General features: G+C 41.2%; 1 protein-coding gene across 4 annotated transcripts in view; it reads left to right on the forward strand.

Moving 5' to 3' along the window:
* The window catches only part of SMG1 (SMG1 nonsense mediated mRNA decay associated PI3K related kinase), a 92567-nt gene that overhangs the window by 44382 nt on the left and 24062 nt on the right, over positions 1–24123 (forward strand). For all 4 annotated transcript variants that reach the window (XM_019666897.1, XM_019666900.1, XM_019666898.1 and 1 more), the window contains 23 exons: positions 44–145; positions 572–712; positions 1324–1523; positions 1885–2081; positions 2244–2405; positions 3195–3349; positions 5019–5161; positions 5310–5511; positions 8527–8636; positions 9332–9479; positions 9836–9995; positions 10751–10871; positions 13692–13940; positions 14276–14560; positions 15663–15807; positions 15923–16061; positions 16995–17225; positions 17342–17519; positions 18051–18212; positions 18755–18972; positions 19238–19392; positions 20851–21073; positions 23870–24116. In XM_019666897.1, the coding sequence (XP_019522442.1) occupies positions 44–145; positions 572–712; positions 1324–1523; positions 1885–2081; positions 2244–2405; positions 3195–3349; positions 5019–5161; positions 5310–5511; positions 8527–8636; positions 9332–9479; positions 9836–9995; positions 10751–10871; positions 13692–13940; positions 14276–14560; positions 15663–15807; positions 15923–16061; positions 16995–17225; positions 17342–17519; positions 18051–18212; positions 18755–18972; positions 19238–19392; positions 20851–21073; positions 23870–24116 (4073 nt within the window). The remainder of the gene's footprint in view (positions 1–43; positions 146–571; positions 713–1323; positions 1524–1884; positions 2082–2243; positions 2406–3194; positions 3350–5018; positions 5162–5309; positions 5512–8526; positions 8637–9331; positions 9480–9835; positions 9996–10750; positions 10872–13691; positions 13941–14275; positions 14561–15662; positions 15808–15922; positions 16062–16994; positions 17226–17341; positions 17520–18050; positions 18213–18754; positions 18973–19237; positions 19393–20850; positions 21074–23869; positions 24117–24123) is intronic.

Genomic DNA, 24123 nt, shown 5'->3' on the forward strand with positions numbered 1-24123 from the left:
AAAATACTACCACACCTGCATTATCTGTTTCCTTTTTTCCTAGGTGTGTTGATGTTTGCCGTGTTCAGCTCGTCCATAGTGGAACTCGTGTTCGACAAGCATTTGCAAAGCTGCTGAAGTCAATTCCGTTAGATGTTGTCCTGAGGTACAGCAGTTGGGTGTCGGGGCAACAACATCCCACTGTGGTTTTACTGCCGAGTCTAGTTTAGGGAAAGACAGATCGCCTGTTAGCACATGAATGTCACATCTTGTATGGCGCTTCTCGGTGATTGAAGAGAGAGATAAGTTCATAATAATTAGGATAGAATAATTCATGTAATGCCAAAATGTGTTTCTTAGTTGTGCAGTTCTTTGAAAAACCAAACTGTATTCTTTTACTGGTTTTGATGAAGTTAATTTGGGAGCTTTAAGAGCTTGAAATTTCAGAGTTGTAATAATATTTCTGTGTCTATTTTAAAGCCTTAATTTTTTCCTCCAAATTTACTTAGCAAGGAAATGACCCATTTATAAAATGTGCTAACCTTTTAACTAAAACATTTTACATTACAGTGACTTTATTTTCTGTCTACAGCAATAATAATCACACAGAAATTCAAGAAATTTCTTTAGCATTGCGAAGTCACATGAGTAAAGCACCAAGTAATACATTCCACCCACAAGATTTCTCTGATGTTATTAGTTTTATTTTATATGGAAACTCTCATAGAACAGGGTAAGACATTTCTTTGACTCTTTCATTGGGAAAATTAACTTAAACATATGTATATACTTGAATATCTTGACCCTGCACCTACTTTTGTGGAGAAAATATGCCAGGAGTGGCGGCGCAGAAAGTAATATTCTTCTCAATTGGGTTATTTTAGTTTTTCAGTAGGAAGCATTGCTTTGAAGAGAGCTTCTGAAGAAAAAAAAAAGGCCTCTGAAATTGAGTGATGACATGCAGGTTGACAGCAGATCTGACCAAGTCATCAGTGCTTTGGGGGGAGGGTCCTGGCGCACAGACAGCTTGGAGATGCTGAGTTGCAATGAATGTTTATGCTGGTAGCCTGCTGTCTTGAGCCCTTTACCCTAATAATCCACTTACACCATACCCCGTCCTGGTTTAACTGTAGCTGACCTCCTCAAAATGAGAGATGGGGATATAAAGCTTCCAATTTTACAGGGTTTGCCATTTTGGAGGAGGAAAGATTGTAGTCCCCTACTCCCATTCCCCTTTGCAGTTTTATTACTAATTATTACTATTATTATTATTATTATTATTATTATTATTATTATTAAAGTAAAGTTGTCATTATCTGTTAAACATGAAACTACTTTTCCCAGGAAGGACAATTGGTTAGAAAGATTGTTCTATAGCTGCCAGAGACTGGATAAGCGTGACCAATCAACAATCCCCCGCAATCTTCTAAAGACAGATGCCGTCCTTTGGCAGTGGGCCATTTGGGAAGCGGCTCAGTTCACTGTCCTTTCTAAGTTGAGAACCCCACTGGGCAGAGCTCAAGACACCTTCCAGACCATTGAAGGTAATCGACTCTGTGCTTTTGAAAACACGGTGATGTAAATACTTTTAAGCCTTATATTAAGAAATTTATCTTTGTTAAAAGTTGGAGATTGTGTGATTTTTTTTCTTTAATACTGTATTAGTCAATAAATATGTTTGTTAGAATTAAGCTTTCATTGAATAGTTGCGTTGGCAGCAATGCAGTTGTCTGTTTTTGTTAAAAAACTTAGGGGATTTGTGTGGAGAAAATATTTTTCCCCCTAAAACGAAAGACCTTTCCTGTCTAGAGGATATTTGAGAAATGGGACTTTGTGGGATTATCTCCAAGAACTAGAACTTTGTAGGATTTCTTTTGAAGTTGGGGGTGTTGTCTTTGCTTCTAGGCATCATTAGGAGTCTTGCAGCTCACACATTAAACCCCGATCAAGACGTTAGTCAGTGGACAACTGCAGACAACGATGAAGGCCACAGCAGCAACCAGCTGAGACTCGTCCTTCTCCTGCAGTACCTGGAAAACCTGGAGAAGCTGATGTATAATGCGTACGAGGGGTGCGCTAACGCGCTGACATCACCGCCCAAGGTCAGTGTCTAAGGGCTCAGTGTTTGTTTCTTTGTAGCAGCTTCCCGCTCAAACCCGGCTGTGTGTGCAGAGCTGGAACCACAGAGGACTTGCGTATTTGGTGTCTGTGTATTTGAGACATCCGTACCCATAATTGAAACCTCCTTTCTCTTTATGCTAAAGGTCATCAGGACTTTTTTCTATACCAATCGCCAAACTTGTCAAGACTGGCTGACTCGGATCCGCCTCTCCATCATGAGGGTCGGGTTGTTGGCCGGCCAGCCTGCTGTGACAGTGAGACACGGCTTTGACTTGCTCACAGAAATGAAGACAAATCTATCGCAGGTAAAGTGGTATGTTTGGAGTCAATTTTAAATCTGTGGATTAGCAAAACTTGGGTTTAATTCCTTTGCTATGAGTTAATCTGTGGGTAAAATAAATTAAAACTCCTATTCATTTGCAAAGCTTTTGATCCAATATTTCAAAAAAGTAATAACTTCCAAAGTCACCCATTTGTACTTTGTACTTAAACGTGCATTACTTACGCTTCAGTGTTGGAACAATAAAGGAAATTTTAAGAAAATTGTCTATAGAAGAAATCATTTTTATAATTTATGATAGTTGTATGATGTATAGGAAAGTATGTATAATTCTATAACATGTTCAGCAGTATATATAATAATGTAATGTATGGGGAAAGTACTGGCTTGTAAGCGGGCTTAATAAGTAAGTGGAATCCAAAAATAGCACATATTTGCTAATCAAGGTAATGTTAGTGGGCAATATTCAAAGACATGAAATTCATCACCTTTTAATTCGTGTTTATTTATATTTAGTTTTTGTAATGTATTTACTTTGTTATTCCTTCAGATGCCACAGTTCAAATGTTTGAGCACCTTTTTATTTTGTAAAGACCAACACCCGTGTGCTGTTAAGATTCTGTCAGTTACCTTTTGTAGCTACATTGTACATAACATTTTAAGAATTCTGAGCTAAATGATGTAATACCATTGTTGTAAAAAAGTACATTTGACTTTACATAGCCTAGGCTATGATCAGTAGTTGTATATAGAGAAGAGATTTGAATTTTAATGGTATTGAGGTTTGGTTCCTTTTTCTGAATGTCATTTTCAGGGGAATGAATTGGAAGTGACCATTATGATGGTGGTAGAAGCGCTGTGTGAACTCCATTGTCCTGAAGCCATACAGGGAATTGCTGTCTGGTCATCATCCATTGTGGGCAAAAATCTTTTCTGGATTAACTCAGTGGCCCACCAGGCTGAAGGGAGGTAAGGTGGAAGGAAGATGGTGGGTCACAGGGTTCTTTTATGTTTGTGTTTAAATTCTTTGTATTACTGGCTAATAGTGGCTTGCAGTTACACATTAAAACGGCTTTGTTCAATTTCAGCAATTGAAATTTGCTATAAATCGCTTTACTAGGAGGCATCTTCACTATTCTTCAATTAATAGCAAAACTTGGGTATCTTCTTTATGAATTAGGAAATCTTCCTTAAAACCAGTTCTGCCAAGTTATTATTTGATAAGTACTTTTGAATACGATCCTTAATTGATAACCTTTCACATCAACATCTGGTACAAATTACCCTTCCTGGCTGGAGTTCTTGCTCATTAGTTAGCCCTGTGCACTCAGCATTCAGGCTCATTTTAATTCCTGCAGGTAAATGGGCATGTATGTACCAGAATAGTCTGTGCACATTGATGTAGGTTTTAGCAAATCTGGAAAATGTCGGAAAAAGTAGAACTCTTAATTCCATTTCCTAGTGGTAACTTAGTTTTGACGTATGTGCCTTTCTGTTGGGTTGTCTGAAAAGTCATGACGCATTTTTGCAACGAAAAACAGAGAAAAAATACATCATGACTTCTCTGACAACCCAGTAGTTATTTTTTCTCATGTAGTTTTCTACCCTCTTTTCACAGAAATAAGCACTGTTTCTTTTGGTCACATGGTTTCACTTTTTCCACTGAGCAAGATTTTAAAAAACACTTTGCCACGTTAAATAGTCTACAGTGTGATATTTAATGACACAGTTGTATTTATTTGTGAGTGTACCAGAATATAACGTCCCTTATTGTTAGACAGTAAGGTTCTTTTTGTTTTTAACTAATCTTAAAATGCGAGATGGCACTTAGTTCTTTGCTCATGGTTGTGATTTTTTTTTTTCTTCTTTGAATTCATTCCTACAAGTTGATTTACTACAAGAAAGGGTATGGACCCAAGGCTTATGATACATACTGTTGCTAAGTTACCCCGTAGAAAAGATGGCTTCAGTTTAAATCCCTAACAATGGGGTAACCCCTTCCCTTCACGTTTGTCAATACTGAGGGTCACTGAGAAACTAGAACCCTGCCACTGTCATTTGTGAAAGTATTTGTTTTATTTTATAGTGCTTTATTAGTGATTAATAGAACTTTTTCCCATATGTTATATTGACCATGTGAAATTTTTTTTTTTTTGACCATTTATGATCTTTGAAAACATAGATTAAGTCTTCACGGCCTCTCATTTTTTCCTTTATTGTTATGTGAAATTTTAGTATACACCAAGATTGTTGATGCTATCTAATTTTTAGATTTGTAATTTGTTTAATGTTTATGAGCTTCTCTTTTGATATCCAGAAGTTTTAAATTAGTATGCCATTAGATCTGTTACTTTATGGATTCTTTTCTTGTATTTATTATTCTACTTAGCCTTTGCACATATTGAGATAAGATACCTCAATGATTTTTTCTGTTAGTTATTTTATGCTTTTTTTAAACATTAACAATCTAATTTATTTTCATTTGTGATAAAGACGAGATCTAATTTTGTGCACCCCTAACTCCATGCAAAATAATGAACTCATTGTTTAGCTCTTACTGAGTAATTAATTCTTTCCAGTTTTTTGGAAATGAAATAAGTGGATAACTTAAAAATAAGATTGTCAATTTGCGTTGAAGGTTTGAGAAGGCCTCTGTGGAGTACCAGGAGCACCTGTGTGCCATGACAGGCGTCGACTGCTCCATCTCTGGCTTCGACAAGTCTGTTCTCACGTTGGCCAATGCCGGGCGAAACAGTGCCAGCCCCAAACATTCTCTGAACGGTGAGCATTCAGCATTTAAATAAACAGTTACAGTCAAACAGTTTGTGCTGATGATCTTACTGTATGTTTTTAGATTTCTGTGCTCTGAAATATTTGTAACTACCAGGGATCGATCGCTCTCTTTCTCTCATAAAATATTTTCACTCAGGTGACTCCAGAAAAACTGTGCTGTCCAAACCAACTGACTCTTCCCCTGAGGTTATAAATTATTTGGGAAATAAAGCCTGTGAGTGCTACATCTCGATCGCGGATTGGGTGGCAGTTCAGGAATGGCAGAATGCCATCCACGACCTGAAAAAGAGCACCAGCAGCACTTCTCTCAACCTGAAAGCTGATTTCAACTACATAAAGTAAGGCCTCTTTTTCCGTTATAGATTATGACTCTTCACCCCGTTAAACAAATTTTCAGTAACTTGAAAGGCTTTCTCTATGGCAGAAAAATATTAAAATTGGTCATATCTACTGTTGCAATTATAATAATATTGTAATTATAATACTGAATTCTAACAATGACAATGGTGAGAAACCAACGTTAGATGTGAGGAGGGTGTTCATGCTGTGGGAAAAGAAAACAAACTCATAACTGTTGAAACAGTCCTTTGGTATTGATTCTCAGAGCCTACTTCAAAATCACATGAATACATACAGTCGTCCCCCCTTATCCACGGGGGATACGTTCCAAGACCCCCAGTGGATGCCTGAAACTGGATGCTACCAAACCCTGTCTATACTATGTTTTTCCTACACATACATGCCTATGATAAAATAAATTAAGCATATTAAGAGATTAATAACAATAACTAATAATAAAATAGAACAATTATAATGATATACTGTAATAAAAGTTATGTGAATGTCATCTGTCTCTCTCATAACCAGTCTGAAAACTGCTGAGATGGCTAGGCAGGGAACTTCTACAGCGGGAAGACGCTGGATAAAGGGACGATTCCCATCCCAGGCAGGATGGTGGGAGGTCCCATCAAGCTGCTCAGAGCAGTGCACGTGGAAACTTTGGGGTTATTTCTGGCGTTTTCCATACAGCATTTTCAGACTAGTGTTTCCCTTGGGAAGCTGAAACTGGAAAGCGAATCTGCGGGTAAGGGGGGACTACTGTAAAGAGAAATTTGTCACGCTGCTTTAGAAAGGGTCACATTTGGTGGCTTACTTTCTCAATTAGGTTTGAATACAGCAAGTCCTCACTAATGTTATTGATGGGCTTTTAGAAACTAACTTTTAAGCAAAACGATGTATAATGAAACAAATAGGATAATTGATATTAACAAGAGTAAGTTCCTACGGCATATTTCTAGTCACAAAAACATCACCAAACTTCTAAATAAAGACCCAAAGCAGTTCTCATAGTAAACATTGAAATGTGAGCTACACATGCATTTAAGAAAGATTCATAAAAAGAAGTGTGAAAAGGACTTTGACTCCTAGTTAGATAGAAAATTAGGCGTGATTTGAACGGGGAGGCGTGTCGTGATCTGCCAGGAGACGGGAGGTGTGGAGGGCAAGGGTGGAAGCGTGCAGGCCATTAATTTGTGGGGGCAAAGGTAGAGGGAGGAGAAAATACACTGCTAATTGATTAAGTAGGAACACTCGGCCAACAGGGAGGCGTGTTTAAGGTGCATCGGAAGCATGGAGATGAGAGTGTTGAGTGTGCGAATAAGAACTGAGTTGGCACTGGGGGGGGGCGGGGAGTCTAAGCTGCAGAGAGATTTGGGAACCATGAGCTCTTCGCCCTGCAGCCTCTGAGCCGCCAAAGCGCAGATAAGGCTCTGGAGAGGAGGAGTGAAGGGAAAGAGGCCAAGGTCAGGGTGCTTTCCCGCATCTGTTACGGGATGAGAGAAGGAGCCATTGAGGAAACAAGGACATTGAGGAAGGGAGTGTTGCTCTAGTGCAGATGCAGCAGAGCCGGACTGGAGTAGTGGCCTTGTTAGAAGTCCCAGAGATCTGGAGCAGGAAGAGCTTTGTTGCGAGAGAAGCAGAAGAGCCAGTTTGAGTGCTGTTGAGTGGTGGAGAAATTGGAAAACGAAAAAAGCTTTAATGAGGTTAATTGGGTAGTGAGTTTTTCCTGAAGTCAGGGAGAGGAAGCTGAGACTGGAGGAGAAGGTTGTGTTTTTATTTAATATTGGTGAGAGGAAGTGTTCTTTTAGACCCAGGGGGAGGAGCCACTAGAAAGCAGAAGTTTGAAGAAACTAGATGAAGACCATTAAATGAAGAATTAACTGGATCCCAACTTTTCTGTGCCTCAAAGAATGCAATTAAAGTTAGATGCAGTTGGTTTTGGGAGTGGCTAGTGGATTGGGGTGAGGTTAGAGGAAGAGGAAGCCTGATTCCAGGGGTCAGTCATTAGCTGAAAGTGTGGCAGGTCTTAGTGGGCATGGAGGGGCGCTGCCACTGGGGGGACTGAGACCCTCTACTGGCAGAGGGGGTGAGTGTGTGGGTCTCCCAACCTGGACAGTTCACCAGTGCCCAGGGCGTGAGGCTCACCTGAGCAGCTGCTGGTTGCTGTGATCCAGGCTTGGGGCTCATTAAGGTGGAAGCAGGTACAGTCCTTTTCTAGTGCTGGATTCAGGCTGACATGTAAGGGAGGTGACGCAGGAAGGGAGACAGGAAAAGATGGGAGATGAATGGGAAAGAGAACTGAGGAACGTAAGCCTTTGTCTTGGTTGGAGAGCAGCTGTAATAGGAATGGGAGCGGTGAGGATCTGAAAGTAGCAGTGCAGGGCTGGGAGGATGAGGCCTCATCCTGGCATTGGTGCTACAGGACGGTAAGAAGGAGTTTCAGAGGGGTCACCATTTTCAGATGCGGTGAGGAGATGGACAGGAAGAAGTCTGAAAGAAGAGAAACAGGTTCCATGAAACAGAGTGGAAAAGGCAGAGAGGGAAGAGGGGCCAGCAGGGAAACAAAGCCAGACTAGGATATAAGATCGAGATAATAGCATAGGAGATCTCCAGTGTCTTATGCTTTGGTGATGGCTGAGGCTCTGGAGGGAGTTTAGTCATAGCTTGGGGAGAACTGGTTGTTGACGCTGCCCTGCAGAATTATTGTCAGCTTGTTGGAGGGTCCCCAAAGGTAATCGACTGTGAAAAGAGGAAGGAGACATGGAGGGGTGAGTATGCTAAACTGAATGCTTATCACTGCGATGGTCCCATTTGCCACTCCGATTCCAGTGCTCGTTAAGATGCTAGTCACACCTTCAAAATAAAATCAAAATGGCGGCCTACGTGGACCGAACTTCATCAAAAGAGTGTTGTGTGTCTGTGATGTCGTCTTCCAGAATTGGTTCTGTTTTGAATGGTTCCACAGGCTGGAGAGGGTGGGGTGTGATACATGCTAACCAATGTTTTAATTGCAGATCATTAAGCAGTTTTGAGTCTGGAGAGTTTGTTGAATGCACTGAGCAATTAGAATTGTTACCAGGAGAAAATATCAATCTACTTGCTGGAGGATCAAAAGAAAAAATAGGTATTTGAGATAATTTTAAATATTTAAGCATTTTTATGAATAAGTTGTTTAAAATCTTCGGTTTCATATGTTTTACTGGAAAATCTGTAAGTTATACATTTATTTTGGAGCAGAGTCCCATGTGAAGCAACAATTTAGGACTCGCTGTTTATATTTGATTTGGCAATGAAAAACAGTTTAATTAAAATTAAGCAAGCTAAAAAAAGGCTCTAATAATATGTAGAGATTTACCTAACCATTTTGTTTGAAAAAGTGCAAGTAGTGCTTATGGTAAATATTTTTCGTGCTTGACATCTTGATGTAGTTCATTAATTAAGTTCTTTATCACAATTGAAACATTTCGTAAAATGTTATCCTAAAATTAGTTTTGTGAGTAATCTGTGTGGTAGCATTGGTTTGCTACATTCAGTAAGATTTGCCAAAACAAAGTAAATCTAGATAAGCCTCTATAAAAAGTGATTTACTGATTTTTGAGCCTTGGAAATTACACCTCGGACCCCTCCCCTTCCGTTAGTTAATTTTATATAAAGTATAATTTTTATATAGGCATGAGAAATACTTAATTCTAGTGCGCAGCCGGATGAACCTATGAAAGGAGGTATTCACTGGTGATTATTTTTTTACACTGTCAAAATAGCTTACCACTTACACATTAAAAGCAAATTAACTTAATGGAATCTATTTAACTTCTGTAGATATGAAAAAACTGCTTCCTAACATGCTAAGTCCAGATCCAAGGGAACTGCAGAAATCCATTGAAGTTCAGTTGTTGAGAAGCTCTGTTTGTTTGGCAACTGCTTTAACCCATATAGAACAAGAGCAGAAGTGGCAGTCTGTAACTGAGTAAGTTGAATCGAGGTGAATGTTCATTGTGTACACCTTAGGACAAATGTAATACTCGAGGGGCGGGAAGCACTTACCAGAGCAGTGCGGTGCTGGTCCTGAGAGCTGCACTTAGCTGTTCAAGTCGTTCGGCCTGTGATTGAATGCCACTTGCCAACATGTACTGAGGTTGGAATCCAGTAAGGTGTAAAACTCCCCAAAGCAGTGTCCTGACTTGCTTATGTCATTTCCTAAAGGGCAGGCTGCTCCTCTGCCTTCCCTGCCAGTATGGAAGCGTCTTACCAAACTGCGTTATCCTTCGGTGTTATAAGCTGGGAAGTCTCATTCATTCATTAATAATAAGTATTTTGTTTCAGAAACGTGGTCAAGTACTTGAAGCAAACTTCGCGCATAGCTATCGGACCACTAAGACTTTCTACTTTGACGGTTTCCCAGTCTCTGCCGGTTCTGAGCACCTTGCAGCTGTACTGCTCTTCTGCTTTGGAGAACACAGTTTCTAACAGACTCTCTACAGAGGTGCGTACGTCTGCACTTTTACCAGGATGTTCTTTGGAACATGAACAGGCGCTTGTGTAGGACAGAGACTTATTTTTCACGTTTTTATAATAAAACAGCATTTGTAGTTTTTGTTGGATAAGCTAGTAAATCCAGACATCTAGAATGCCATTTTCAGGTAGATTTCTTTTGAGAAGTGTGTGAGGCAGATGGGATGAGAACCTAAGATCCATAATCTCAAGGATGGTAATTGCTTAATTGTTTTTTCTCTCTCTTCCTTTTTCTTTTTGGAAGAGAGATTGGAGCATGTAAATACATTTCCCTTGGGCAGATTATATAAATTTTAGATTTGACTAAAATGAAGACATCCCCATTCTTCCCTGACATGGTACAGTTTAACCAAAGATGGGCTCTTCCCAGGGAAATTACAATCTTTGAGATTGTGTTTATAAAGCAGTAGTTTTGTTTTTCTGTAATTTAGCTTCTGCTTAATAGTAAATATGCTGGGTTTTTTTTTTTGGTATACCTACTTTATTGCTAAATTTATTGATAAATTGGACTTATATTCTGAAAACCAATTTTTTTGTGGGCAAAACAAAGGTTTCCCGTTAGAGGCTTTTCCTCTCATGGTTAGAGGAGACAGTGAGGAAAGGAGAGAGGTTGATGGATGAACCTGGAGTCACGGTGCAGGGGCCAGCTTGGGGGGTGGGACCCAGCGCCGGGTAACCGTGTTAGATGCCTGCGCACATGACGGCGCTGTGCTTTTTCTGCGGCAGGACTGCCTCATCCCGCTCTTCAGCGAGGCTTTGCGCTCCTGTAAGCAGCACGACGTGCGTCCGTGGATGCAGGCCCTAAGGTACACCACGTACCAGAGCCAGCTGTTGGAGAAAATAAAAGGTAATGAGGCCTTTTCGCAAACAGCTTTATTGAGATGTAATTTACATGTCTTAAAGTGCCCAGTTCCATGAGTTGTGACACACCTTTACCTGTGTACCCACCAATAAAATAAAGATATAGAACATTGACCTACCCAGGTTTCCTGACACGTTTGCACAGTTCTCTCCCACCTGCCTGCCTGTCCCAAACAACCACTGTAGGTTAGTCTTGCCTCTACCAAAGTATTGTCTGAATGTCATCATGAAGTGTGCGCTCTCGTGCCTGGCTTCTCCTGCTTGGCACTTTGTTTACTATCCACTGTATGGATAGACCCTTTGGTGGATATTCATGTTTTTTCAAGTTTGGGCTATTATGTATAAAGCTGCTGTGAAATTCACATACCAGTCTGGCTGGGGGTGTCCTTGCATTTCTCCCATAAGTCCCTGTGAGTGGGGTTGTTGGCTCATAGGGTTTAACGCTCCGAGTACTTGGGCAGTTTCTCTTAAAGCGGTTGTACTTTTACATTCCCTCTGGCACCTCCATCCTTGGCATTGTCTGTCTGTAATTTTAGTCCCTGGTGTGAGTATGTAGTGTTAACTACCTCATTGCGGTTTTATTTACAGTTTCCTGATCATCAATGGTGTTGAGCGTGTTTTCATTGCATAGTGGCCACTGGACACCTTGTTTTCGAAAGTGTTCAAATCTTGCCCATTTTAAATGAAGTCTTAAGATTGTCTGTGTGTTCTGGGTGCAGATTCTTTGTCAGATATAATACACTGAATATTAAATTTTAAACACTCAAAATGAATAGTTAGAAAACATATTAATATTTATACGTCTCATTTTAAAGAAAGAAATGTCTGCCATGTTAAAGGGATGCTAGCAATTTACTTTTATTGCTCTAAAATGGAAAAGTTGCCAGAATTTTATAGAATTTTACTGGAAAACGTGGTAGCTGGGGTTACTGAGTATTTGAGTATTACATTTCAACTAAGCTAATGTTGGGGTATGAACTTGCACTTCAGGGTGATTATGGGTAATTGTGATTCACCAGTATCCTCACTGCCACATAGACCTGGGTTTGAATCGTTAGCCCAACATTTGCAAATTGAGGGACCATAGGGAAGTCATTAAATAAACTTCTGAATCACTTTCCTTTTCAGTGATGGGGATCACCCCACTCCTATGGTTCTGTAAGGATTGTAGGAGATGAGACAACATATATATATATAAAAACCCTTGCACAGAGCATGACATACAATAGAGTTAGAAGTGCCACCTCTTTTTCCATCCTCCTCTTACTGAACAGGCTTTAAAGTCGGGAAGAAGAAGTCAGTGACCCAGTGGTGACATTGGAGACAGAGCTCCACTCCTTAGTTTTCTTTCTTTGTTCAGCAAGTGTTTATCAGTGTGTGCTTTGGGCCAGATGTACTGCGCTTGAAGTTGGCAGTAGGGGTGAACAAGACAAGCCTATTTTCTGCATTCCTGGCACTAAAGGGGTTCTCGAGTCCAGCAGGGAAAAGTGACATCAGGCCAGGGCAGCAATATGGAGTCCTGAATGGAGGTGCACATGCTAGAGAACGCACAACAAGGGCACCATTTAATCCCAGGATTCGGAAAGGTCTGGGGAGGAAGTACCATTTAAGCTGAGACCCGAGGGAGGTAGAGAAGAAAAAGAAAGCACACTGATGAGTTAAAAAACAAACAAACAAACCAAAACATCCTACTGAAGGCCAGCGGCAACAATGGAAGATTCTTAGATGACTCAATTTCCCTAAGGGGAGTGGAAAGAGATGAAGCTGGATGAGATTGAGATTGGGATGGAGTGCAAGGCCTCAGTGCCGTACAAGTGACATTCAGGAGTTTGGGCTTTGGCAGTGGGAAGCCATCGAAGGCAAGTTAAGTGTTCACATGTACCTTTGTGTAAGATCACTTAGGTCACAGGTTGGAGAATGGATTAGAATAGGATAAGACTGAGGGAAAGGGGCCCATTAAGCTGAAGTCTCCACTGAAAGTAACTGAAGTAGTGGCAGTAGGGACAGAAAAAAGCAGAGTCATATGAGGGTTGAAATTAAAGCCTAAGGTGACTACCAGGCACCTGCTCAGGTAGCCAGGTTGATCACGTGCCTTTCCTTGAGAAAGAGAAAATAGGAGAAGGAAGTAAAAGGTTTGGAGGGTGGTAGAAAATGGATTGCACTTGACACAGGTTATTAAAGTGCCTTTGAAATACCTGAGCGTAGTTGACTGGTAAGCAGGTGGGACTTGGGTGTCAGGTCCGCTAGAGACAAAGGTTCAAGAGTCCTCAGTATTTGCTTAACGGAAGCTAGAGGAGTAGATGCTGTTGTCTAGGCAGAGTGTGCAGAGTGACAAGAGGAGACAGCCTGGGCAGGACCACGCCAGTTTTCATGGATGGGTGCTGGGCGAGGAGGAAACCAAGAAGGGTTGGTTCTTCTCCAGGAAGGCAGGAGTAACCCAGGACAGAAAGGCAGGATGGAGGTACTGACATGGGAAGTAGGGATGGTCTTTCTCTTCACTCTTCCCCCTTTGGACTAGGCTCTTACTTAAAAGATTCAGAAACTAGAAAGTTCATTTCATATAGCGAATGACTTTTACTGCTTTCCACTTAGTTGTATATATTTATTTCAGCAAACATTTGTCATGTATGGTGTATGCCAAGCACTGTGCTAACTGCTGGGGACTTAAAGATGGTGAAAACTGAGTTCTCTGTATTTAGAGATGCTGTGGGGAAGGTAATAGTAGGGGAAGAATTTTTCGGCTGTGTTTCTTTGCAATCTGGGATTAGATCAATCAGGAACTAACAAAATGTTTTCTTCTCTCCAGAGCAAACAGTTCCAATTAGAAGCCATCTCATGGAATTAGGTCTCACAGCAGCAAAATTTGCTAGAAAACGGGGGAACGTGTCACTTGCAACAAGGCTGCTGGCACAGTGTAGTGAGGTTCAGCTGGGCAAGACCACCACTGCACAGGATCTAGTCCAGCATTTTAAAAAACTATCAACTCAAGGTCAAGTGGATGAAAAATGGGGGCCTGAACTTGACATTGAAAAGACCAAGTTGTTACATACAGCAGGTTAGTAAAGTGAATTATGGTCCATACACAACTATAAGAAAAATAAGGTGTAGAAATATGACGGTATGCTGTAAGGACGTACTAGAAATGATGATTTTTTTTTTCCAGCTGTTGCAGAACATTTGAGTCCTGAATAAGAATTTATGTGTAAATTCTTGTAATTCTGTAAGTTAGAACTTTTAAAACAAGTAATTTTGTTACTATGTATTAAAGTAAGAAATGTTTCAAGAGATCATTGATTATTACTGAATATGCATGTTCTTAAAAGTTCATTAATCATGTCTATCGTTTGCTTTGAAGACTTCTCTAAGGGCTGGTTTTTTGGTTTTCTATAGGCCAGTCAACACATGCAATGGAAATGTTGAGTTCCTGTGCCATATCTTTCTGCAAGTCTGCCAAAGCTGAATATGCAGTTGCCAAGTCAATTCTGACACTGGCTAAATGGATCCAGGCAGAATGGAAAGAAATTTCTGGGCAGCTGAAACAGGTGTACAGAGCTCAGCAACAGCAGAGCTTCTCAGGTCTTTCTACTCTGTCTAAAAACATCCTCACTCTGATAGAACTGCCATCTGTTAATACGATGGATGAAGAGTGTCCTCGGATTGAGAGTGAATCCACAGGTAGGATTTCTTTCTCTTGTTAGTGTTAAAATATTAATTTAAGAAGTTATTTTAGCACCTATTTTAAACATTACAATGTTATGCTAGGTAGTATTGGCCACAAAAAGTGTCTATGAAAATTTAGTATATCTCCTGGAAGTAACTAAAACACATGGCTTTAGTATCTAATGTCACCGAAAGTCTCTGAGTTCTGCCCCAGGCCATACTTACCGCCTTCCCAATTCACGGTGCTCTTATGGACTTAAATGTTTTTGCTGGGAACAAGGTCCTGCCCCAGATATCTTAAAATTCCACCTCACACTAGAAGGAGCAACAAAGATATAAAATAGTGGTAGCCTGTGGTCTCCTTGATGGATGGAGCCAGGGACATTACAGAAAGGTTCAAGTTTCATACCCTGACAGTGCTGGTATCAGAAAGGTACCCTGCGGACAGAGTAGTTCCTTCATTTGGTAGTTGAGTGCCTGTTGTGGTAGGCACCATTGATTGTCCAGCTTCTACAGATTGGGAGATAATTAACCTCTCTCCTGAAACAGAAATACTGACATTGGTCTTATAATTCTAACGTATGTATTATATATAGGGTCTTGATGCTTACTCATAAGGGAATGTCTGGTGATCTTTATAAAATCTTCATGTCGGCAAATGGCATTAGAACAGACGATTTCTTCACTGGGAATAAAGATAACTTGCCTTGTGAATCTCTGTTTGAGATTATATGCTCATCACCTATATATTAATTTTGCCAAAATGTTTAAGCTGAATCTAATCATAGGAAATAGCCGTTCAAATCCAGAATGCAAGACATTTTACAACACATCTGACACTTGAACTGTTTATGAAATTCAGTGTCGTGAAAGACATGGACGTGTTTTACAGGATGATAATTGAAGCTTACTTGGGAGGCTGAGTGATTCATCTCAACATATTGCCTTTGAGAAAAGCAGAATACAAATGAATGCTTCATCAAATTACGTGCTGTAATATTATGGAACTTATTGATTGTAGGTAGTAAAATCCGAAAATGTTAATGGAGACGCCGTTAGAAATGTATGAATGTAGCATTGCTGAGTTCTTTCATTGTTATTTTCTTCATCATGGCAGTGCACATTGGAGTTGGAGAGCCCGACTTCATTTTGGGACAGCTGTATCACCTGTCTTCAGTACAGGCCCCTGAAGTAGCCAAGTCGTGGGCAGCCTTGGCCAGTTGGGCTTACAGGTGGGGCAGAAAGGTGGTGGACAACGCCAGGTATGTATGCTGAAATGTGTGACTTATTTAATGCATTGCAAAATGGATTAAAAATGTCTGCTGATAGGGTAAAGTTTTGGTAGCTGCAACACTGATGGCTTGCTTACTTTTACAGTCAGGGAGAAGGTGTTCGTCTGCTGCCTAGAGAAAAATCTGAAGTTCAAAACCTGCTTCCAGACACGGTAACTGAAGAAGAAAAAGAGAGAATATACGGTATTCTTGGTCAGGCTGTGTGTCGGCCTGCAGGGATTCAGGTAAGGAAGACATGATGCAGCGGTTGGGGAAATAGTGTCAAGGTCACAGTTCTGATTCACTCATTCTGAGAAAGTGGATCATAATTACTTGATTTAATGCTGTTTTGTTTCTAATAAAAACTGGCTTTTAAGATGAAAGTGAGTAATGTTTGTCAAAGAAGAAGGTAATTTCTTGAGAAATCAAGTTTTTTCCTTAGGGTCCTGTTAAAAAAGGTGAAGTTCATTTTATGTAAAGTAAATTTCTCTTGTAATTGCTCTTCTGATCAGAAATCAGGTTCTTAACACTGGCTGGGGAACTTTTAAAATATGCCTGTGCCTCCGCCCCACCCCCAGACATTCTAGATAAGATGTGTGTGTGCGCGTGCATGTGTCTTTACGCTCACTCGATTCTGATATATAACCCAAATTGAGAACTAATGGACTAGATTATCTGTGGGATTTACTCCCTCCTCCTCAAAGTTCTGTTGATTCTAGAATTGTAGGACTTAAGTGTCTAAGTTTGGATCTTTTTTGCTAAGCTAAACTTAGGGACTCAGTTCTTCCCATGGGCTTGGGCATCCATCCTTGTCTGGGAAGGCTGCTGTGCGCATGCCCAGTGCTGTACAGAGCACGGTGGTTGTGACTATCTGTTCACTCAGCTGCAAACTGTTCAACAGATGATGTGTCATGTTCTGCAGGCAGAACATCACATGGTAACTTGGAACATCTGAAGTCCAGAAACAGCTTTAATCTTTGCTAAATGCTTATATCCTTAATTAGCTACATTAGGAAATACAAAGAGAAGCATATTGACTTTGATTTAGCATGTATCATGCAAAGTGGGGAGTAATTTGGTGAGAAAAATGCTTTCATATGACAGGAAAATCAGGTACCTTTCTCCCTTTTCAGCTGTGTTAAAAACAGCATTTTTTTGGCCCAATTTTTTTTTTTCAGGATGAAGATATAACGCTCCAGATAACAGAAGGTGAAGATAATGAGGAAGATGATATGGTCGATGTTATCTGGCGTCAGTTGCTGTCCAGCTGCCCATGGCTGTCAGAACTGGACGAAAGTGCTACCGAGGGCGTTATTAACGTGTGGAGGAAGGTGGTGGACCGTATCTTCAGCCTGTACAAACTGTCTTGCAGTGCCTATTTTACTTTCCTGAAACTCAACGCTGGGCAGGTAGGTAGCACGGTGTTCTGTGTCGTCAGCCACGTTTGTTTGACCTTTCTTTCCTAGTACACGGAAGCAGTATTCTGAATTGTTCTCTCATTTCTCTCATCTGCCTTCCACCCCAGATTCCTTTAGATGAGGATGACCCCAGGCTGCACTTGAGCCACCGCGCGGAGCAGAGCACCGACGACGTGATCGTCATGGCCACACTCCGGCTGCTCCGGCTGCTTGTGAAACATGCTGGCGAGCTTCGGCAGTACCTGGAGCACGGCCTGGAAACAACCCCTACTGCCCCGTGGAGAGGTGACGGTCTAACAAGTGTTTCAGGGAAAATTATCTCTGGGTAGGCCAGCTAAGACAGGAAAACATGGCAGTTCTTTTGTGTTGATTATTTGAATGTGTGAGCATAGCTACATCCGTTCATAGGACTTCTGGACTGCTGTCACATCCCTTCCCTCCCACCTTTCAGAGGATTGGGAGGCTGACGGGCAGATGCTTTTCATATACAAAATGCATTTTGGAGAGAGTGGTAAAAATAAGTTTCAAACAGTTTCATACACGCTTTGTAAAAGGTCTATGTCTCCTCCTTTTAGAGCATTCACAGGAAACACCTTTCTCTAGAACACTCTGTACTGGCTCTGGATTGTGATTATAGCTCTGTACCTGACCAATTTGCAAATTAGGAGCCACTGTTTATGGCTCTCGGTTAGCACAGGGGGAAAGCAGAGGCCCTTAGAAGTGATGCTGACACATCAGGTTTTATTCTCTTGCATCCACTTTGTTGACTGTTTATATAATAATAACTTTAAAGTGTGTTTATTTCTTCTCCTGAAGGGATTATTCCACAGCTTTTCTCACGCCTCAACCACCCTGAGGTGTATGTGCGCCAAAGCATCTGTAACCTGCTCTGCCGCGTGGCTCAGGACTGCCCACACCTCATTCTGTACCCAGCCATCGTGGGCACCATTTCGCTCAGCAGTGAGTCGCAGGCTTCAGGTATGCCTGACTAAGGCACCGCTACTAAGTATCAGTTGTTTTGCAGGTAGCATTTGTTAGGTGTTTCTCAGCTTTGTGTTCCAGAGTTGATAGAGTTTGTCGTTTTTTCAGTAGTAATAATTGCCGTTTATTGAGGGAGTAGCTACTGTGTCTGGCACTAGGATGTGTGCCTTACACATCATCTTTAGTGTCGCCGTACACCAGCAAGGCATGGACAGGCCAAGTCACTCCCCCGTTCGCTGAGCTGAGTGACGGGTGGACCCAGATTTTGACTGGCTGGCAGAATCCTTTATTTGTTGAGACTTATTTATTACCCTACCCCCATTTATTTTCTGTTAACTTATAATATTAATGAATATAAAAAGCTCAGTGTGTAAAAAGTCAGACTGTCCATGATCTTTGGTCGGTTTAGTGCACAGAATGCCCCCATTAGTTTTAAAGGCTGCTCTGGACTTAGAGATTATCGACGGTTCCCCTAACTTGATGTAGGCGCATGGGAGAAATATCCAAAGTACACCTTAACCCCTCCCATTTCATTCTAGGGAATAAGTTTTCCTCTGCAATTCCAACTTTACTTGGCAATATTCAAGGAGAAGAATTGTTGGTTTCTGAATGCGAGGGAGGAAGCCCGCCTGCTTCTCAAGATAGCAATAAGGATGAACCCAAAAGTGGGCTGAATGAAGACCAAGCCATGATGCAGGATTGCTACAGCAAGATTGTGGATAAGCTGTCCTCTGCAAACCCAACCATGGTGTTACAGGTACAAAAGCCCAACTCCGGTGTTTTAAAACAGCATTTATTATAACCAGCCCCCCCAAAAAACAAAGCCCATTCAAACTGTCGTGGAAATGTCTGAGCAACAGAGCTTTTAGAATAACCCACATTGGTTTTACAAATCTGTATTGGTAGGCAGAACCACCAGTTACAGTTCTGTATGGGCCGATGGACCCAGATGCAGTTTCCTGTGTCTGCAGAGCTGTGCTCAGCCAATGGGAGACGAGCATTGCGATGTGCTGTGTCCGCAGGTCCAGATGCTTGTGGCCGAGCTGCGCAGGGTCACTGTTCTCTGGGATGAGCTCTGGCTGGGAGTCCTGTTACAGCAGCACATGTACGTCCTGAGACGGATTCAGCAGCTCGAAGATGAGGTGAAGCGAGTCCAAAACAACAACACCTTACGCAAGTATGTTTTCATGCACTTACGCTACTTACGCTCCGAAAACGAGGCTGCTGCTTTTTTTAAAAAGTAAAATAACATAAAATTGTCTGTTTTAACCCATTTTAAGCAGACAGTGCAGTGGCATTAAGTACATTCACAGTGTTGTGCAGCCATCACCACTACCCACTCCCAGAACTTACTCATTATCCTAAACAGAAGCTCTCTAAACAGTACCCATTAAACAGTACCTCCCCACTCCCTCCTTACCTCAGCCCCTGGTCACCGCTGTTCTGCTTTCTCTGTGAATCTGACTATAAGCACCTGTGTAAGGAGGACTCACACAGTATTCATCCATTTGTGTCTGGCTTATTTCACTCAGCATTATGTCTTCAGGGTTAACCTTGTTGTGGCCTGTGTCAGAACTTCCTCCTTTTATGGCTGAATAATATTCCAGTGTATGGATAGACCAGATTTTTTTTTTTACTCATCTGTCTGACAGTGGACACTGGGGTGCTCCTACCTTTTGGCTATTGTAAACAGTGCTTCTATGAACATTGGTGTACAAATACCTGCTAGAGACATTCAGTTATTTTGTGTATGACCCAGTGAATTTGCTGGGTCATATGCCAAACAATTTTCCACAGTGGCTGCACCATTTTATAGCCCCACCAAAAGTACATGAAGATTCCAGTGTCTCCGTATCCTCACCAGTATTAGTTATTTTCTGTTTCTTTCTTTTTTTTTTTTTTTTGATAGTTGCCATCCAAATGGGTGTGAAGTGGTATCTCATTGTGGTTTTGATATGCATTTCTGAATGACTAAAAATGTTGAGCATCAATTCGTGTGCCTGTGACCACTTGTATATCTTCTTTGGGGAAATGTCTTATTTAAATCCTCTGCCCAGTTTTTAATTGATTGTTTATTATTGTTGAGTTTTAGGAGTGCTCTATATTTTGGATATTAATCTCTCATCAGATACACGATATGCAAAAAAGATAACATTTTTTTCCTGTTTTGTGTGTTGTCTTTTCACTCTCTTGGTAGTGTCTTTTGATGCATGTAAGTTTTAAATTTTGATGTATCCCAATTTACCTACTTTTTCTTACGTTGCCTGTGCTTTGTGCCACATCTAAGAAATAATTGTCAAATCCAGTGTCAAGAAGCCTTTTCCCTATGCTTTCTTCTACAGGTTTTACAGTCTTAGCTCTTAAGGTATATGATCCATTTTGAAGGTTTTTTTTGCATGTAGTGTCAGGTAAGGGTTCTGCTTCATTCTTTTGCAAGTGGATATCCAGTTTCTCAGCACCATTTGTTGCAAAGAGAAGCTGCCTCTTTTATGTGCTGGATTTTTGACAGTGCCACATTGTAAGTTTCTTTGCTAATATTTTATTACTTGATTTCACCTTATTCTTTTATACTATTGACTCACACCTCATACATTTAAATTGTACCTTATTTGTGTCAAACTGTCTTCCTGGGCAGAGAGGAGAAAATTGCAATCATGCGGGAGAAACACACGGCTTTGATGAAGCCCATCGTGTTTGCTTTGGAGCACGTCAGGAGCATCACAGCGGCCCCAGCAGAAACGCCTCATGAAAAGTGGTTTCAGGATAACTATGGTGACGCCATTGAAAATGCCCTTGAAAAATTGAAGACACCCTCAAACCCTGCAAAGCCTGGAAGCAGCTGGATTCCATTTAAAGAGGTACACAAACGTCTCAAGAATGCTTCTAAAATGGGAAATCCCCTGTAAGATACAGAATTTAAATAAGGAGACTGACTGTCCTTATCTGGAACATGAGAATCTTGTAAGCCCATGGAAGGCAGCCTGCCTTTGACCAGTTGCTTGTAAGAAATTTTCTTCATTTTGAGAATTTGGGGGTGAATGGGCCTCGGGGGTCACACTTTTGTCTACAGAGGATTCACACCGAGGAAGAACGTCCTGTGTAAGAAATTAGCCAAGGAAGGGGCTTTGGCCGCAAGCTCGATATTGATTGCTTGCCGCATTTTCATAAAAGATTCACAAACAGTCTTGTGCCTATACAGTTTTTCCTAAGTCATCGTTTTGAAATCAACTCTGCAAGGGCTCTTTGGGGATAATTAGTATATTTAAATATTTGAGAATCCTGATCTTTTTATGTTTTGGTCCCTTAATTCTGCATTTTTGTTGGTTTTTACTCTGTTAAGCAATAGGACTGCTAGTTGAGGGAGCCTGTTTATTACCCTTTTTCTCGTTTTCCTTATCCCTTCTTTCTGTGTGACTTACCTATATTGCTCCTGAATGATTCACTTACTTAACTTGAGTAATGAGAAAACTATTAAAAGTTACAACGTAGAAACAGAAAGCACACCTAACTTGAACTAGTAAATGCAAACAGCTAAATTGCAAAGAAATACTCTGTTTCCCCCAAAATAAGACCTAACCAGAAAATAAGCCCTCACATGATTTTAGCTGTCAAAATGTGGCACCTTGGCATACTGAATATTTTAAGCTGAAGGAGTTTGTGGAAAAGGCTCCCTGAAACAGGTCATAAAACCCACATGTGAGGAGTGCATGGCTTCCATATCCTGGAGGAATCATGCTAGGGCTTCGTCTCTGGCCACGTCTTATTTTCGGGAAAACACGGTAGCTAGAAGCACAAGACAAGAAGACCAACATGAAGGATGAATTTACTCTGTGTGTCCAAAGCTTGTTTCCTTATGTGCCAACAGCCGTTTCATGCTTTTTTGTCTCCTCAGTAAATCAACTAAGAAACCCAGAGGAGGAGACAAAGGGAATACTTTTTAAAACTCTGTGTGTGTGTGTGTGTGTGTGTGTGTGTGTGTGTGTGTGTGTGTGTGTATGTGTAATAAGTCAGAGAAAAATTTTTGATAATTGTGTTAATTTCATAGTTTTAAAAATTGAAAAGAATAACTATCTTACAATGTATACAGCTCAAAAAACAGTTAGCTAAAAAAAAATACAGCTTTTTAGAAGTCTCACATGTCCCTTCCTAATTATATCTCCCTCTCTGCATCCACTGTTCTGAGTTTTTATTATTTTAAATTTAATTTTTTAATTTTTTTTTTTAAGATTTTATTAGGGAATTGGGGGAGGGGAACAACGTTGGGGAATCGGGGAAGGGGAACAGACAAGCTGCTGTCCTTTTGTTCTTCAGTCTAGTTGTGGAGGATGTTTCACTGGCCCATGTTTGTATTATCCTTGCACTCTTCCTGGGTGAGGCAGATCGGTCGCTGGCCTCTGGATGGCCGCTCACAACGGCTCATGGCAGCTCACACCGGCTGCTGGCCACTCACGCTGGCTGCCGTCCACTTACCGTAGCTTATGGCAGCCCGCTGCAGCAGGGGCTGCAGCCTACTCCGTCGCCAGTGACTTATGGCAGCCCAGCTCCAGGTGGAGATGCTGTTCACCATCTTAGCTGTAGAGGGCAGTGTCACTGGCCCTCATGGGATCTGAACCGGGGCCCTGCTGCTCAGAGCTGGCGTCCCAAGCCTACTCTTAATCAACTGAGCCACTCGGCTGGCCCTGTTATGAGTTTTTAACTAATCATTACTTACTTATAAAAAGTTTTTGTATACTGATTCATTTTCAAATGGTATATTGCTCAGTTTCTGTCTGCTTTTTAACTTCATATAAATGACATCATATTGTATATATGTTTCAGTGTTTATTTAATATTTCCATTCTTGATGGATTAGCCTTAGGGTTTTGGGGTGTTTTTTTGTTTTTTTTTAAATAATCTATGTTTTTTGTGCAGCTGAACATTGGTCTGTTATGGGAAAATACTACAATTTATCCATTGTCCTGTCAGTGGATACTTGGGGAGTTTCCAGTTGTTTGTTTTGTTGTTGTTGTTTTTTTAATGGACAAAGCTTGCTAAGGATTGATTTTAAAATGTTCACATGAAGGCGGAGACCAGAGTTCATTAATTCACGTGCAGATGATTGAGTTAGCTATGAGGAGGGACACAGCTATACATGTGATCCACTCCCTGTGAGTTATTTCGAAAGAGTTTTTTGCATACTTCAGCTGGTCAGAGCTCTGAATTGTTCCCAGCTTCTCAAGTTGCTTACTAAGGGTATGTCTGCTGACAGCCAACACTGGCTCCATGTTTTGCTCTGTGTTGCAAGGACTGAATTGATTTGTTTTGGCATTGATCAGACATAGCTTAATAGGGGAGAATTAGTCTACCAGCCTCGAATTTTGTCAGGTGATTTCCTTCCATGTGCTGTGATTTCATTGCTTGTTTGGACAGAGGAGGAGGAAAGGTCCTGACAAACTAGCAACCATCTCGAGCAGGGGTCGGCAAACTTTTGAGACGGAACGTACCCAAGGAGCTGCATGTGGCTCATGAGCCGCAGTTTGCCGACCCCCGATCTAGAGCATATCAGCACCCCAGTGTTCCCCCTCTCAGGATGGCCCAAATATATAATGCCAAATAGAAAGTAGAAGAAAATGGGTTGTAATGATACACTTGTTCTTCCCATCTCATAAATGCAGATAATGCTGAGTTTGCAACAGAGAGCGCAGAAACGTGCGAGTTACATCTTGCGTCTTGAAGAAATCAGCCCGTGGCTGGCTGCCATGACTAACACTGAGATCGCTCTTCCTGGAGAAGTGTCAGCCAGAGACACTGTCACAATCCACAGTGTGGGCGGAACCATCACCATCTTACCGACCAAAACCAAGCCAAAGAAACTTCTCTTCCTGGGGTCGGATGGGAAGAGCTATCCTTATCTTTTTAAAGGTGGGAT

The sequence above is a fragment of the Hipposideros armiger genome, unplaced genomic scaffold (assembly GCF_001890085.2).
Source record: "Hipposideros armiger isolate ML-2016 unplaced genomic scaffold, ASM189008v1 scaffold_480, whole genome shotgun sequence".
Classification (NCBI taxonomy): Eukaryota; Metazoa; Chordata; class Mammalia; order Chiroptera; family Hipposideridae; genus Hipposideros; species Hipposideros armiger.